Genomic DNA, 16,312 nt, shown 5'->3' on the forward strand with positions numbered 1-16,312 from the left:
GATGATGTGATAATAATAATGATGATGATTGGATTTGATATTTAAGTGTGATTGAATCTGATATATATGGCACCTTTCTTTTTAAAGCAATGGCTGTGCAATTAATAAATACAAAAGAAAAGGTTGTGCACGACAAGTATTATAAACACTGTAATGGTAACTTGCACTGATACACGTCCATGCACATACATCCAGCCAGACACACAGTGACACTCCTTTATATGCACAACACGACACCTGCGTGTCACACACCACGGGTACAGCACACTTCACTTCTGATATGATTGAAATTTGTAATACGTACCGTTTATCACCTTCCATCTCTCTCTCTCTCTCTCTCTCTCTCTCTCTCTCTCTCTCTCTCTCTATATATATATATATATATATATATATATATATATATATATATATGTGTGTGTGTGTGTGTGTGTGTGTGTGTGTGATATTGTGTGTGTGTGTGTGTAACATAATTATGTATATATATGTGTGTATATGTATATATATATGTGTGTATGTGTGTGTGTGTGTGTGTGTGTATGACTTTGAGAAAGAAGGAGAGAGAGAGGGGGGTGGGTCTGGGTGGGGTGGGGGTAGGCAGAGAGATTCAATGCTGACTTCATTTCGCAGCAACTGTCAAAGACACCACAAGCTCAGCGTCTGAAGCAGACAAAGGACTAGGTTTGCTTTGTTTCACTTTGTGCAGACTAACATTGATCAGACAACTGTACTGGTACTAAACAGATGGTAATGATGAATCCAGATTCAAAGACAATGAGCAACTGGAAGACACGAGCGTGTGTGGACTGGTGCATATCTTATGTGCTTTGGGTAAACGTCAGCAGTGACTGACCTTCGCTGAAACCTGACTGGCCGACAGAGCCAAGAAAACGGCCATGGCAATGACACATTATGCTTTTCTGTATTTATATTGTGTATGGGTGCTTTGAAATGGAGCTTTTAGGTGTGCTGTTAAACAGGAAGTGTGTGTGTGTGTGTGTGTGTGTGTGTGTGTGCGTGCGTGCGTGCGTGTGTGTAAAACATACGGACAGGCAGATATCTTGTACAGCGCTATCTGCTTTCTTATTGCTTGCAACTTACGCCAGATTTCGGTCTCCGTCTAACCAGTTGAAAACTAATATTCTGCCGGAGAGATGTATAGGCTGCATCACAGTGTGTAAACGTGCGCCACTTCATTATTGCATTTCCGATCCACGTATACTGATTTCCTGTGTCGGATGTTAGATGATGCAGATCTGAACATTTGATTGGGAAGAATGCGGGTATATTGGAATATAATATAGTATAGTATAGGATAGTGTAGTATAGTATAATATGATAGTCAGTCGTGTCCATGACCATCAGAACAGCAGGGGAGATAACTGTTGTCCTAACTATCGAGGCGAGAATTTAATTATTGTGAAGGATGTCTTGCCCAAGTGAATCCACGATATCTCGGCCAAGAGGGTTTTTAGGACAGCCAGCGTTGGGATGGTTCCCTAAGGCCAACAAGCCCCCAAGACTGCAGCACTATAAGTACCAGTGCAATCTTGCCTCCTAGTTTGACAGCCATAGTCCTTCACAAAAGACTAAGTTGTAAAGAAATGACTTCCCAGTACAGTCGAGAAAGCATTGATCATACAGCTCTCATTTTGCTGTTGGCCCAGCTGTTAACTTCTGTCAATCTGTAAGTTGTGCGTTGGACCTAATTATGGTATAGTACAGTACAGTGCAATGCAGTCGGCAGTGCAATAAAGCACAGTGTGATATTGTTTGGTATTATTTTCTTTTATTTCTAAACAGATTTATCAGTATGAATCCGGGCTGCTAATCCCGGGGAGAGCGAGTCGCCACAGTTCAGCGCCACTTGTGTTCGGCTTTGTCAGTTATCCATCTCTGACCTTATCATTATCTACTGCCAGAATACAGGTCTTGAATACAACATGTGTGTGTGTGTGTGTGTGTGTGTGTGTGTGTGTGTGTGTGTGTGTGTGTGTGTGTGTGAGATGTGTGTGTGTGTGTGTGTGTGTGATGTGTGTGTGTGTGATATGTGTGTGTGTGTGTGTGATATGTGTGTGTGTGTGTGTGTGTGTGTGTGTGATATGTGTGTGTGTGACATGTGTGTGTGTGTGTGTGATATGTGTGTGTGTGTGTGTGTGTGTGATATGTGTGTGTGTGTGTGTGTGTGATATGTGTGTGTGTGTGTGTGTGTGTGTGTGTGTGTGTGTGTGTGTGTGTGTGTGTGTGTGTGTGTGTGTGTACCTATACCTGTGCTGTGTGCCCTCAGACACAACGGACATCATCATCTACACCGCTGTGGGTGTGTCGGCACTGCTCGTCCTCTCCTTCCTCTACGTCTGCCTCAGGAAGATCCACAGAAAGTGAGTACAGAGGGGTAGGGGGAGAGAGAGAGAGAAAGAGCAAGAGGAGAGGGAAAGAGAGGGGGAGGGAGGGAGATATATATATATATATATATATATATATATATATATATATATATATATATATATATATATATATATACAGACATTTTAATGTCTTAACCGAATTCAGCCATCGAAAAAATCAATGGACAAATTGATTATCTGTTAGAGAGAGGGGGAGACACAGAGAGAGGGAGGGAGAGAGATAGGGGGTAGGGAGAGGGTGAAAGCTACAGACAGACAGACAGACAGACACGAACAGTGATAACACCACAGAGACACAGAGAGATAGAGAGTCGTAAGTTAATCTCAGATCCACAGAGAGAGACAAAGAGAGATTGAGAGTCATGAGTTAATCTCAGATCCACAGAGAGAGACAAAGAGAGAGGTTGAGAGTCATGAGTTAATCTCAGATCCACAGAGAGAGACAAAGAGAGAGGTTGAGAGTCATGAGTTAATCTCAGATCCACAGAGAGAGACAAAGAGAGATAGAGAGTCGTAAGTTAATCTCAGATCCACAGAGAGAGACAAAGAGAGATAGAGAGTCGTAAGTTAATCTCAGATCCACAGAGAGAGACACAGAGAGATAGAGAGTCGTAAGTTAATCTCAGATCCACAGAGACAGACAAAGAGAGAGGTTGAGAGTCATGAGTTAATCTCAGATCCACAGAGAGAGACAAAGAGAGAGATATAGTCATAAGTTAATCTCAGATCCACAGAGAGAGACAAAGAGAGAGATATAGTCATAAGTTAATCTCAGATCCACAGAGAGAGACAAAGAGAGAGATAGAGAGTCGTAAGTTAATCTCAGATCCACAGAGAGAGACACAGAGAGATAGAGTCATGAGTTAATCTCAGACCCACAGAGAGAGACAAAGAGAGATAGAGAGTCGTAAGTTAATCTCAGATCCACAGAGAGAGACAAAGAGAGAGATATAGTCATAAGTTAATCTCAGATCCACAGAGAGAGACAAAGAGAGAGGTTGAGAGTCATGAGTTAATCTCAGATCCACAGAGAGAGACAAAGAGAGAGGTTGAGAGTCATGAGTTAATCTCAGATCCACACAGAGAGAGACAAAGAGAGAGGTTGAGGATCACGAGTTAATGTCGTCGTTGGTTTTCTTATTCATATACATGTTTGTCAGCATCACTGTATTATGTGCTGGATGCAGGTGTGTGTGTCACTCCATTCCACAGACTGACGCCCTCACACTGTGTTCTGTCTGTCAGCATCACTATATTATGTGCTGGATACAGGTGTGTGTGTCACTCCATTCCACAGACTGACGCCCTCACACTGTGTTCTGTCTGTCAGCATCACTATATTATGTGCTGGATACAGGTGTGTGTGTGTCACTCCATTCCACAGACTGACTCCCTCACACTGTGTTCTGTCTGTCAGCATCACTGTATTATGTGCTGGATACAGGTGTGTGTGTGTCACTCCATTCCACAGACTGACGCCCTCACACTGTGTTCTGTCTGTCAGCATCACTGTATTATGTGCTGGATACAGGTGTGTGTGTCACTCCATTCCACAGACTGACTCCCTCACACTGTGTTCTGTCTGTCAGCATCACTGTATTATGTGCTGGATGCAGGTGTGTGTGTCACTCCATTCCACAGACTGACGCCCTCACACTGTGTTCTGTCTGTCAGCACGTGTCTGCCGTCTGTCTGTGTCCAACTGGCGGGTTGTATGCCTGTCTGTGTGTCCGTCAGTCAGTCAAAGCACCATGTCCTCCTCAGTCAGTCAGGGCCTGGCCCACCCACTCACCCACCCGTTCACCCTCCCAAGTAATCCATCCACCCGCTCACACACCAGCCAATCCTCCCCCTCAGTCACCCACCCAACAAATCCATCCAGCCACTCACCCAGTTACTAACCACCCTCTCATACACCAGCCAGTCATCCCACCCAATTACCGACTCTCCTAATCCACCCACCCACTCACACACCAACGATCCAACCAAGGTATCACACACACACACACACACACACACACACACACACACACACACACACAGGCCCCCCAACTAATCCATTCACTCACCCACTTACACACCAACATCCAACCAAACACCCACTCACACAAACCCACACACCATCCATCCAACCAAACACCCACTCACACAAACCCACACACCAACAACCAACCAAACACCCACACACCAACATCCAACCAAACACCCACACACCAACATCCAACCAAACACCCACACACACAAACCCACACACCAACAACCAACCAAACACCCACACACACAAACCCACACACCATCCATCCAACCAAACACCCACTCACACAAACCCACACACCATCCAACCAGCCAAACACCCACTCACACAAACCCACACACCATCCATCCAACCAAACACCCACACACACAAACCCACACACCAACATCCAACCAAACACCCACTCACACAAACCCACACACCAACCATCCAACCAAACACCCACACACACAAACCCACACACCAACAACCAACCAAACACCCACACACACAAACCCACACACCAACATCCAACCAGCCAGCTGACTAAAACCCACGAACTGAAGCAGACTGTTTATCAGTCAGTTTGTCTCCCACCCCAAACCGTGACAGAAAACGTCAGACGTTGGCCTTCTGACCCAGTGTTCACCAGTGATCAGGGTTCGAAGCCCCGTTTCGGCATGGTGTTGTGTCCTTGGGGAAGACACTTTTCTCAGGCTTTCCTCACTCCAGCCAGGTGTGAACGGGTACCTGACTTCAGTTGGAGCAGGTTCAAACGGCGGACGGAGAGGAGCAGGCTCTGCCTTACCATGCCGAGCTCTGGACACGGTGGAGGGGACTTCACTGCCCCGATGGCCGTATAAGGCTACTGGACCTTTAACCTTTAACATCTCACCCGCTCACAACAGGTGTTGCATGAAATAAACTTCTTGCCTTGCCTTACCTGACCTCCCACCCAACACACTACAAGTGTTACATGAACTAAACGTCTTGGCTTACCTCCTACCCAACACACTACAAGTGTTACATGAACTAAACGTCTTGCCTTACCTCCCACCCAACACACTACAAGTGTTACATGAACTAAACGTCTTGCCTTACCTCCCACCCAACACACTACAAGTGTTACATGAACTAAACGTCTTGCCTTACCTCCCACCCAACACACTACAAGTGTTACATGAACTAAACGTCTTGCCTTACCTCCCACCCCACACACTACAAGTGTTACATGAACTAAACGTCTTGCCTTACCTCCCACCCCACACACAACAGGTGTTACATGAACTAAACGTCTTGCCTTACCTCCCACCCCACACACTACAAGTGTTACATGAACTAAACGTCTTGCCTTACCTCCCACCCCACACGACAGGTGTTACATGAACTAAACGTCTTGCCTTACCTCCCACCCCACACGACAGGTGTTACATGAACTAAACGTCTTGCCTTACCTCTCACCCAACAGGTGTTACATGAACTAAACGTCTTGGCTTACCTCCCACCCCACACACAACAAGTGTTACATGAACTAAACGTCTTGCCTTACCTCCTACCCAACACACTACAAGTGTTACATGAACTAAACGTCTTGCCTTACCTCCCACCCCACACACAACAGGTGTTACATGAACTAAACGTCTTGGCTTACCTCCTACCCAACACACTACAAGTGTTACATGAACTAAACGTCTTGGCTTACCTCCCACCCAACACACTACAAGTGTTACATGAACTAAACGTCTTGGCTTACCTCCTACCCAACACACTACAAGTGTTACATGAACTAAACGTCTTGGCTTACCTCCCACCCCACACACTACAAGTGTTACATGAACTAAACGTCTTGGCTTACCTCCCACCCCACACGACAGGTGTTACATGAACTAAACGTCTTGCCTTACCTCCCACCCCACACGACAGGTGTTACATGAACTAAACGTCTTGCCTTACCTCCCACCCCACACGACAGGTGTTACATGAACTAAACGTCTTGCCTTACCTCCCACCCCACACGACAGGTGTTACATGAACTAAACGTCTTGGCTTACCTCCCACCCAACACACTACAAGTGTTACATGAACTAAACGTCTTGGCTTACCTCCTACCCAACACACTACAAGTGTTACATGAACTAAACGTCTTGGCTTACCTCCTACCCAACACACTACAAGTGTTACATGAACTAAACGTCTTGGCTTACCTCCTACCCAACACACTACAAGTGTTACATGAACTAAACGTCTTGGCTTACCTCCTACCCAACACACTACAAGTGTTACATGAACTAAACGTCTTGGCTTACCTCCTACCCAACACACTACAAGTGTTACATGAACTAAACGTCTTGCCTTACCTCCTACCCAACACACTACAAGTGTTACATGAACTAAACGTCTTGGCTTACCTCCTACCCAACACACTACAAGTGTTACATGAACTAAACGTCTTGGCTTACCTCCTACCCAACACACTACAAGTGTTACATGAACTAAACGTCTTGCCTTACCTCCTACCCAACACACTACAAGTGTTACATGAACTAAACGTCTTGGCTTACCTCCTACCCAACACACTACAAGTGTTACATGAACTAAACGTCTTGCCTTACCTCCTACCCAACACACTACAAGTGTTACATGAACTAAACGTCTTGGCTTACCTCCTACCCAACACACTACAAGTGTTACATGAACTAAACGTCTTGGCTTACCTCCTACCCAACACACTACAAGTGTTACATGAACTAAACGTCTTGGCTTACCTCCTACCCAACACACTACAAGTGTTACATGAACTAAACGTCTTGGCTTACCTCCTACCCAACACACTACAAGTGTTACATGAACTAAACGTCTTGGCTTACCTCCTACCCAACACACTACAAGTGTTACATGAACTAAACGTCTTGGCTTACCTCCTACCCAACACACTACAAGTGTTACATGAACTAAACGTCTTGGCTTACCTCCCACCCAACACACAACAAGTGTTACATGAACTAAACGTCTTGGCTTACCTCCTACCCAACACGACAGGTGTTACATGAACTAAACGTCTTGGCTTACCTCCCACCCCACACGACAGGGGCTGCCCCCCGTGGTGCCCTGGCCCCTGCAGACACCTGGAGTGTGGGGCCGACAGCAAGGACAAGCCCGCCACGGACCCCACCCACCACCCCGCACAGCCCCCCTCCACCACCACCACCACCAACATCAACATCAACAACAACAACAACGACGCCAACAGGAACAACAGCAACGAGGACAAGACGAAAGGTACAAAGTTTGAGTCAGTGGGTGGGGGAAGAGGGTGGTGAGGTGTGTGTGCGCGTGTGTGCTGATGTACGTGCGTGTGCGCGCGTGTATGCTTGTGTGTGTGAGCGTGCGCGCGCTCGCGAGCGTGTGTGTTCTTGTTGTTGTTGTTTTCCTTTTAAGTATGACCATTGCTTGTAGTAGCAGTGGTAGTGTTAGCAGCAGCAGTATCATGGATGTTGTGACTGTTCATGGCATCAGCGGCTAACGGCAGCGCCACACGGGGGAACGGGGACCTCGCTTTCCTGGAGAACGAGTTTTCCCTGGCCACTGCTTTCCACCAGCGGGAGTTCAAACGGCACAGGTGTCTGTCTGTCTGTCTGTCTGTCTGTGCATGTGTCTATGTCGGTGTCTGTGTGTCTGTGTCTGTCTGTGCGTACTTGTATTTGTTTGTATTTGCATTTCTTTTTATCACGACAGATTTCTCTGTGTGAAATTAGGGCTGCTCTCCCCAGGGAGAGCACGTCGCTACACTACAGCGCCACCCATTTTTTAATTTTCCTGCTTGCGGTTTTATTTGCTTTTCCTATCGAAGTGGATTTTTCTACAGAATTTTGCCAGGAACAATCCTTTTGTTGCCGTGGGTTCTTTTACGTGCGCTAAGTGCATGCTGCACACGGGACCTCGGTTTATCGTCTCATCCGAATGACTAGCGTCCAGACCACCACTCAAGGTCTAGTGGAGGGAGAGAAAATATCGGCAGCTGAGCAGCGATTCGAACCAGCGCGCTCAGATTCTCTCGTTTCCTAGGCGGACGCGTTACCTCTAGGCCATCACTCCACATCTGTCTGTCTGTATGTATCTATGTGTCTGTGTCTGTATGTCCGTATCTGTATGCCTGATAAAGATATATCCACTGAACCCATGCCCATGTCGGGTCAATGGGTATTTTACAGCACAAGAACACATGGAGACATACAAGTGGAAAACAAGATCAGTATCCACCACTACAATACTACAAATTGCAGATACACGAATAATCGCGGGGGAAAGGCACAACACACACACACACACACACACACACACACACACACACACACACCAAAGATAAATAGACGGAACCTATGGCCATGTGTGGTCAATGGACTTTTTACAACAAAGATAGACAGACTAAATCTATTGCCGTTTGTGGTCAATGGGTTTTTACAACAAAGATAAACAGACTGAACGAATGACCATTTATGGTCAATAAACATTTCACAACAAAGATAAATGGACTGAACTTCTAGCCGAGTATGGTCAATAAGATAGAGGTGTTTTTTTTAATCAACAAAGATATATATGCTGAATAATGGCCAAGTGTGGTCACTATATCCTTTTACAACAAAGATAAACAGACAAAAAGCTGTGGCCAGGTGTGGTCACTAGATGGTTTTACAACAAAGATAAACAGACATAAGCTGTGGCCAGGTGTGGTCACTAGATCGTTTTACAACAAAGATAAACAGACAAGTTATGGCCAGGTGTGGTCACTAGATCGTTTTACAACAAAGGTAAACAGACAGAAGCTATGTCCAGGTGTGGTCACTAGATCGTTTTACAACAAAGATAAACAGACAGAAGCTATGACCAGGTGTGGTCACTAGATGGTTTTACAACAAAGATAAACAGACATAAGCTGTGGCCAGGTGTGGTCACTAGATCGTTTTACAACAAAGATAAACAGACATAAGCTGTGGCTAGGTGTGGTCACTAGATCGTTTTACAACAAAGATAAACAGACATAAGCTGTGGCCAGGTGTGGTCACTAGATCGTTTTACAACAAAGATAAACAGACATAAGCTATGTCCAGGTGTGGTCACTAGATCGTTTTACAACAAAGATAAACAGACAGAAGCTATGTCCAGGTGTGGTCACTAGATCGTTTTACAACAAAGATAAACAGACATAAGCTGTGGCCAGGTGTGGTCACTAGATCGTTTTACAACAAAGGTAAACAGACATAAGCTGTGGCTAGGTGTGGTCACTAGATCGTTTTACAACAAAGATAAAACAGAGAGAAGCAATGGCCAGGTGTGGTCACTAGATCGTTTTACAACAAAGATAAAACAGAGAGAAGCAATGGCCAGGAGTGGTAACGACAAAGGTAAACAGACATAAGCTGTGGCCAGGTGTGGTCACTAGATCGTTTTACAACAAAGATAAACAGACATAAGCTGTGGCCAGGTGTGGTCACTAGATCGTTTTACAACAAAGATAAAACAGAGAGAAGCAATGGCCAGGTGTGGTCACTAGATCGTTTTACAACAAAGATAAAACAGACATAAGCTGTGGCCAGGTGTGGTCACTAGATCGTTTTACAACAAAGATAAACAGACATAAGCTGTGGCCAGGTGTGGTCACTAGATCGTTTTACAACAAAGGTAAACAGACATAAGCTGTGGCCAGGTGTGGTCACTAGATCGTTTTACAACAAAGGTAAACAGACATAAGCTATGGCCAGGTGTGGTCACTAGATCGTTTTACAACAAAGATAAAACAGACATAAGCTGTGGCCAGGTGTGGTCACTAGATCGTTTTACAACAAAGATAAACAGACATAAGCTGTGTCCAGGTGTGGTCACTAGATGGTTTTACAACAAAGATAAACAGACATAAGCTATGTCCAGGTGTGGTCACTAGATCGTTTTACAACAAAGATAAACAGACAGTAGCTGTGGCCAGGTGTGGTCACTAGATCGTTTTACAACAAAGATAAAACAGACATAAGCTGTGGCCAGGTGTGGTCACTAGATCGTTTTACAACAAAGATAAAACAGAGAGAAGCAATGGCCAGGAGTGGTAACGACAAAGGTAAACAGACATAAGCTGTGGCCAGGTGTGGTCACTAGATCGTTTTACAACAAAGATAAACAGACATAAGCTGTGGCCAGGTGTGGTCACTAGATCGTTTTACAACAAAGATAAACAGACATAAGCTATGGCCAGGTGTGGTCACTAGATCGTTTTACAACAAAGATAAAACAGACATAAGCTGTGGCCAGGTGTGGTCACTAGATCGTTTTACAACAAAGATAAACAGACATAAGCTGTGGCCAGGTGTGGTCACTAGATCGTTTTACAACAAAGATAAACAGACATAAGCTGTGGCCAGGTGTGGTCACTAGATCGTTTTACAACAAAGATAAACAGACATAAGCTATGGCCAGGTGTGGTCACTAGATCGTTTTACAACAAAGATAAAACAGACATAAGCTGTGGCCAGGTGTGGTCACTAGATCGTTTTACAACAAAGATAAACAGACATAAGCTGTGTCCAGGTGTGGTCACTAGATGGTTTTACAACAAAGATAAACAGACATAAGCTGTGGCCAGGTGTGGTCACTAGATCGTTTTACAACAAAGATAAACAGACATAAGCTATGTCCAGGTGTGGTCACTAGATCGTTTTACAACAAAGATAAACAGACAGAAGCTATGTCCAGGTGTGGTCACTAGATCGTTTTACAACAAAGATAAACAGACAGAAGCTATGTCCAGGTGTGGTAACGACAAGCTGTGGCCAGGTGTGGTCACTAGATCGTTTTACAACAAAGATAAACAGACATAAGCTATGTCCAGGTGTGGTCACTAGATCGTTTTACAACAAAGATAAACAGACAGAAGCTATGTCCAGGTGTGGTCACTAGATCGTTTTACAACAAAGATAAACAGACAGAAGCTATGTCCAGGTGTGGTAACGACAAAGGTAAACAGACAGTAGCTGTGGCCAGGTGTGGTAGATCGTTTTACAACAAAGATAAACAGACAGAAGCTATGACCAGGTGTGGTCACTAGATCGTTTTACAACAAAGATAAACAGACATAAGCTGTGTCCAGGTGTGGTCACTAGATCGTTTTACAACAAAGATAAACAGACAGAAGTTATGACCAGGTGTGGTCACTAGATCGTTTTACAACAAAGATAAACAGACAAGCTGTGGCCAGGTGTGGTCACTAGATCGTTTTACAACAAAGGTAAACAGACATAAGCTGTGGCCAGGTGTGGTCACTAGATCGTTTTACAACAAAGATAAACAGACATAAGCTGTGGCCAGGTGTGGTCACTAGATCGTTTTACAACAAAGATAAACAGACAGAAGCTATGTCCAGGTGTGGTAACGACAAAGGTAAACAGACAGTAGCTGTGGCCAGGTGTGGTCACTAGATCGTTTTACAACAAAGATAAACAGACAGAAGCTGTGGCCAGGTGTGGTCACTAGATCGTTTTACAACAAAGATAAAACAGAGAGAAGCAATGGCCAGGTGTGGTCACTAGACAATTGACAAGCCATCCCCCCGCATCCCCCCCCCTCCCTCCCTCCCCGGTGGCATGACGTGCAGGTCTATGGTGTCGCTGCACGTGCCGAGCCTGGCCAACATCCGGGAGAGCGAGGAGGAGTGCAGGTTCAGCACCAGCCACCAGCACAGCAACATGGACCTGCTGGAGGCCTTCAGGATCGTCGGGGAGCGCCTGGCCTCCATCCACCCAGATAACACACACCCGGACCCCGGCCACCCCGATCACAAAATGGAGGGTGACGCTGTGGAGGAGGAGGAGGAGGAGGAGGAGGGCAGGCCGGTGGTGTTCCAGCTGGGCTCCCATGAGTCGTCTGATCCTGATCTGGAGGAGCATTGACCTGGAGGAGGGAGGAGGGACAGGTGGGAGGGAGACAGGGCGGTGTGTATGGGGGGGGGGGGCTGTATGGTGGGTGGAAGGGGGTAGGGTAGCAGGCAAGGACTAAGCGGGCTTCATGAACTTGTCGACTTGTTAGGAACCCCGCCGGGAGGCCGTGAACTAAGAGATGTAGACAGTGTAGAAACCTTTATCGGTATACATGTTGAGCTGATCATCTTCCTCCTTTTCTCTCTTTTTATCCAAAGCAGATGTGGTGTAGCGTATATGGATCTATTTGTGTTTGTATAACTTGTTGCAAACGCCGGGAGTTCCATGCCTGGGGGGCGTGAACACCATTATGTCTTGTTGTTGTTGTTGTAGTTGTTGTAGTTGTTGTTGTTGTTGTTCTCTGTGGCAGACTGGAGGCAGGTTGTTCAGATGTATTTTACCGAGGACCCTGATTTTGTTCTTGCTGTATCGAAGAGAACAGCCCTTTCAGTCACTGCAACTGTCTGTGGTTTTGTTTTTGCTTTGTTTTGTTTTGTTCTTGTTTTTTGTTGTTGTTTTTTTAACCACTTCGTGGTGCACTGGAAGCAGATATTTGCCAGAGATGTACCTTGCTAATGATTCTCAACTATATTTTTTGTTAAACACATTTATGTATTGCTCATAATAATCTAATTTATAGTGTGCCTTACCTGGTACAAAAAAAATGTTCAGTTGTGTTCAGTGTAAACAACCGACAGGTAAAACCTGCATTTAAACTCTGAAATGGAAACGTGACATCCATCGTCCTGCATAGACGTCCCACCAAACACTAAGATACATAGAGACATGTAAAACAATCGTATACAACACAACACTTGTCATACATGTCGTACATCGCAATACCCACATAATGCACGTTCATATCACAATACCTAACACTATTACCACAGTGCTTGAAGACTTTTCACAATACTTAAAAAAAAAAAAAAAATCACAATTTACTTAAAACCGATTACAATCATCACAAGACATCTTAAATCACGAATACTAAAAATCAGTTTCACCCCCATCACCAGAAAACACGTTAACAACATTACACAAGATACTTAAAACCGATCCAAATATATAAAACGAATCCCACTAGTTAATATCAGTCACAGACATCACACTGCCCAAATAATTCATACCCCACCCCACTTTTCACAACACCCCAGCAACAGAGCCAGAAGACAGAGAGAGAGAGACAGAGAGAGAGAGAGAGACAGAGAACCTACACACACGCATCAGGAGAGATACAGTTTTTAAGGGAGGTGTGCAGGTTGATAAAGGGAGGTGTCCAGGTTGATAAAGGGAGGTGTGCAGGTTGATAAAGGGAGGTGTGCAGGTTGATAAAGGTTGATGTGCAGGTTGATAAAAGGAGGTGTGCAGGTTGATAAAGGGAGGTCTGCAGGTTGATAAAAGGAGGTGTGCAGGTTGATAAAGGGAGGTCTGCAGGTTGATAAAGGGAGGTGTGCAGGTTGATAAAGGGAGGTGTGCAGGTTGATAAAGGGAGGTGTGCAGGTTGATAAAGGGAGGTGTGCAGGTTGATAAAGGGAGGTGTGCAGGTTGATAAAGGGAGGTGTGCAGGTTGATAAAGGGAGGTGTGCAGGTTGATAAAGGGAGGTGTGCAGGTTGATAAAGGGAGGTGTGCAGGTTGATAAAAGGAGGTGTGCAGGTTGATAAAGGGAGGTGTGCAGGTTGATAAAGGTTGGTGTGCAGGTTGATAAAGGGAGGTGTGCAGGTTGATAAAGGGAGGTGTGCAGGTTGATAAAGGGAGGTGTGCAGGTTGATAAAGGTTGATGTGCAGGTTGATAAAAGGAGGTGTGCAGGTTGATAAAGGGAGGTGTGCAGGTTGATAAAGGGAGGTCTGCAGGTTGATAAAGGGAGGTGTGCAGGTTGATAAAGGGAGGTGTGCAGGTTGATAAAGGTAGGTCAGCAGGTTGATAAAGGGAGGTGTGCAGGTTGATAAAGGGAGGTGTGCAGGTTGATAAAGGGAGATCTGCAGGTTGATAAAGGGAGGTGTGCAGGTTGATAAAGGGAGGTGTGCGGGTTGATAAAGGTTGGTGTGCAGGTTGATAAAGGGAGGTCTGCAGGTTCTTTTTAAAAGTTCAGAGTTCTTCTGACGTGGCCATTGCAGCGAACACTTTGAGCAAAGCCATTGTAGCAGATAACGTGGCCATAGCAGCGAACACTTTGAGCAAAGCCATTGTAGCAGATAACGTGGCCATAGCAGCGAACACTTTGAGCAAAGCCATTGTAGCAGATAACGTGGCCATAGCAGCGAACACTTTGAGCAAAGCCATTGTAGCAGATAACGTGGCCATAGCAGCGAACACTTTGAGCAAAGCCATTGTAGCAGATAACGTGGCCATAGCAGCGAACACTTTGAGCAAAGCCATTGTAGCAGATAACGTGGCCATAGCAGCGAACACTTTGAGCAAAGCCATTGTAGCAGATAACGTGGCCATAGCAGCGAACACTTTGAGCAAAGCCATTGTAGCAGATAACGTGGCCATAGCAGCGAACACTTTGAGCAAAGCCATTGTAGCAGATAACGTGGCCATAGCAGCGAACACTTTGAGCAAAGCCATTGTAGCAGATAGCGTGGCCATAGCAGCGAACACTTTGAGCAAAGCCATTGTAGCAGATAGCGTGGCCATAGCAGCGAACTAAGACGCTCACGGACTCTGTGTTGGCAGGTAAACGTCTTAACCATTCTGCCACCTTCTTTCTGTGTGTGTGTGTGTGTGTGTGTGTGTGTGTGTGTGTGTGTTGCCGAAGGGAGACGACTCAGTGTGTGTGTTTAAAGGCCATCAGGTTGTCTCCCTTGTGATGCTGTGTGAGGACTTTGCCATTCCCAATTCCTGCGTTCTCGTGTGACAGCAGATGAACCGTGTTGTGTTTGTTATTCGTCATTCATGGTTTCATTTGTTGACTCTGTGTGTGTGTGTGTGTGTGTGTGTGTGTGTGTGTGTGTGTGTGTGTGTGTGTGTGTGTGTGATTTTTGTTGTTGTTTTTTTCTCAGAAATTCTGGAGTTATGTCTGCTCCAATTGCCAAGGCATAAAGTTATTGTTTTCCTGTTCCTTTCTCTTTAAGTCACGTTTACTCAGCGTGTTTAGAGAACGATAACGATTTCTTCGTGTGTTCTCTGTGTGTGTGCGTGCGTGTGTGTGTGCGTGTGTGTGTGTGTGTGTGTGTGTGTGTGTCACACGGAGAGAGAGAGAGACTTCAGTCTTGTCTTGTCGAGTAGCGGACCGTCGTAACGAGAGTGATTCTCCTACACTGTCCCAAAGCGGATTGTCATTAATAATTCATTCTAAGCGATACACTGTCGTGGATCTCTGGGCTTATCAGTGCCCATGTCATGGACACACACAGCGCTGGCCCAAGCACTGAGATATAGAATGACACAGGTCAATGGGACAACAATGCACGCCCCGTCAAGGGGCGGGGAAGGAGGGGTGGGGCGTGTCGCTGTGACATGACAACACAACACAACACAACACAACACAACACACCACGACACGACACACCACACCACACAACACGAAACACCACAACACAACACGACACGACACGACACGACACGACACGACACGACACGATACGACACACCACACCACAACACGACACGACACGACACGACACAACACACAACACGACACGACATACCACACCACACCACACAGCACAACACCACACACCACACAACACGAAACACCACAACACAACACACCACGACACGACACACCACACCACACCACGACACGACACGACACGACACGACACACCACACCACACCACGAAACACCACAACACAACACGACACACCACAACACAACACACCACGACACGACACACCACACCACAACACGACACGACACGACACGACACGACACACAACACGACACGATACGACACGACACGACACACAACACGACACGATACGACA

At 45.7% G+C, this 16,312-nt stretch overlaps 1 protein-coding gene across 3 annotated transcripts in view; it reads left to right on the top strand.

The window, feature by feature from the left end:
- Window positions 1–15,039, top strand: part of LOC143298165 (uncharacterized) — an 18,610-nt gene extending 3,571 nt beyond the window's left edge. The window contains exons 4-9 of one of the 3 annotated variants that reach the window (XR_013057359.1): window positions 628–678; window positions 2,285–2,378; window positions 7,508–7,698; window positions 7,936–8,038; window positions 12,059–14,298; window positions 14,453–15,039. Coding sequence is in view for 2 of the 3 variants with exons in the window: in XM_076610907.1 (XP_076467022.1) it covers window positions 628–678; window positions 2,285–2,378; window positions 7,508–7,698; window positions 7,936–8,038; window positions 12,059–12,353 (734 nt within the window). In the remaining variant the exon portion in view is untranslated. Of the gene's footprint in view, window positions 1–627; window positions 679–2,284; window positions 2,379–7,507; window positions 7,699–7,935; window positions 8,039–12,058; window positions 14,335–14,452 lie in introns of those variants that run through there. The other 2 variants (XM_076610907.1, XM_076610908.1) reach the window with 2 other exon arrangements.
- Window positions 15,040–16,312: the final 1,273 nt, after the last annotated feature.

Source organism: Babylonia areolata, chromosome 23 (assembly GCF_041734735.1).
Source record: "Babylonia areolata isolate BAREFJ2019XMU chromosome 23, ASM4173473v1, whole genome shotgun sequence".
NCBI lineage: Eukaryota > Metazoa > Mollusca > Gastropoda > Neogastropoda > Buccinidae > Babylonia > Babylonia areolata.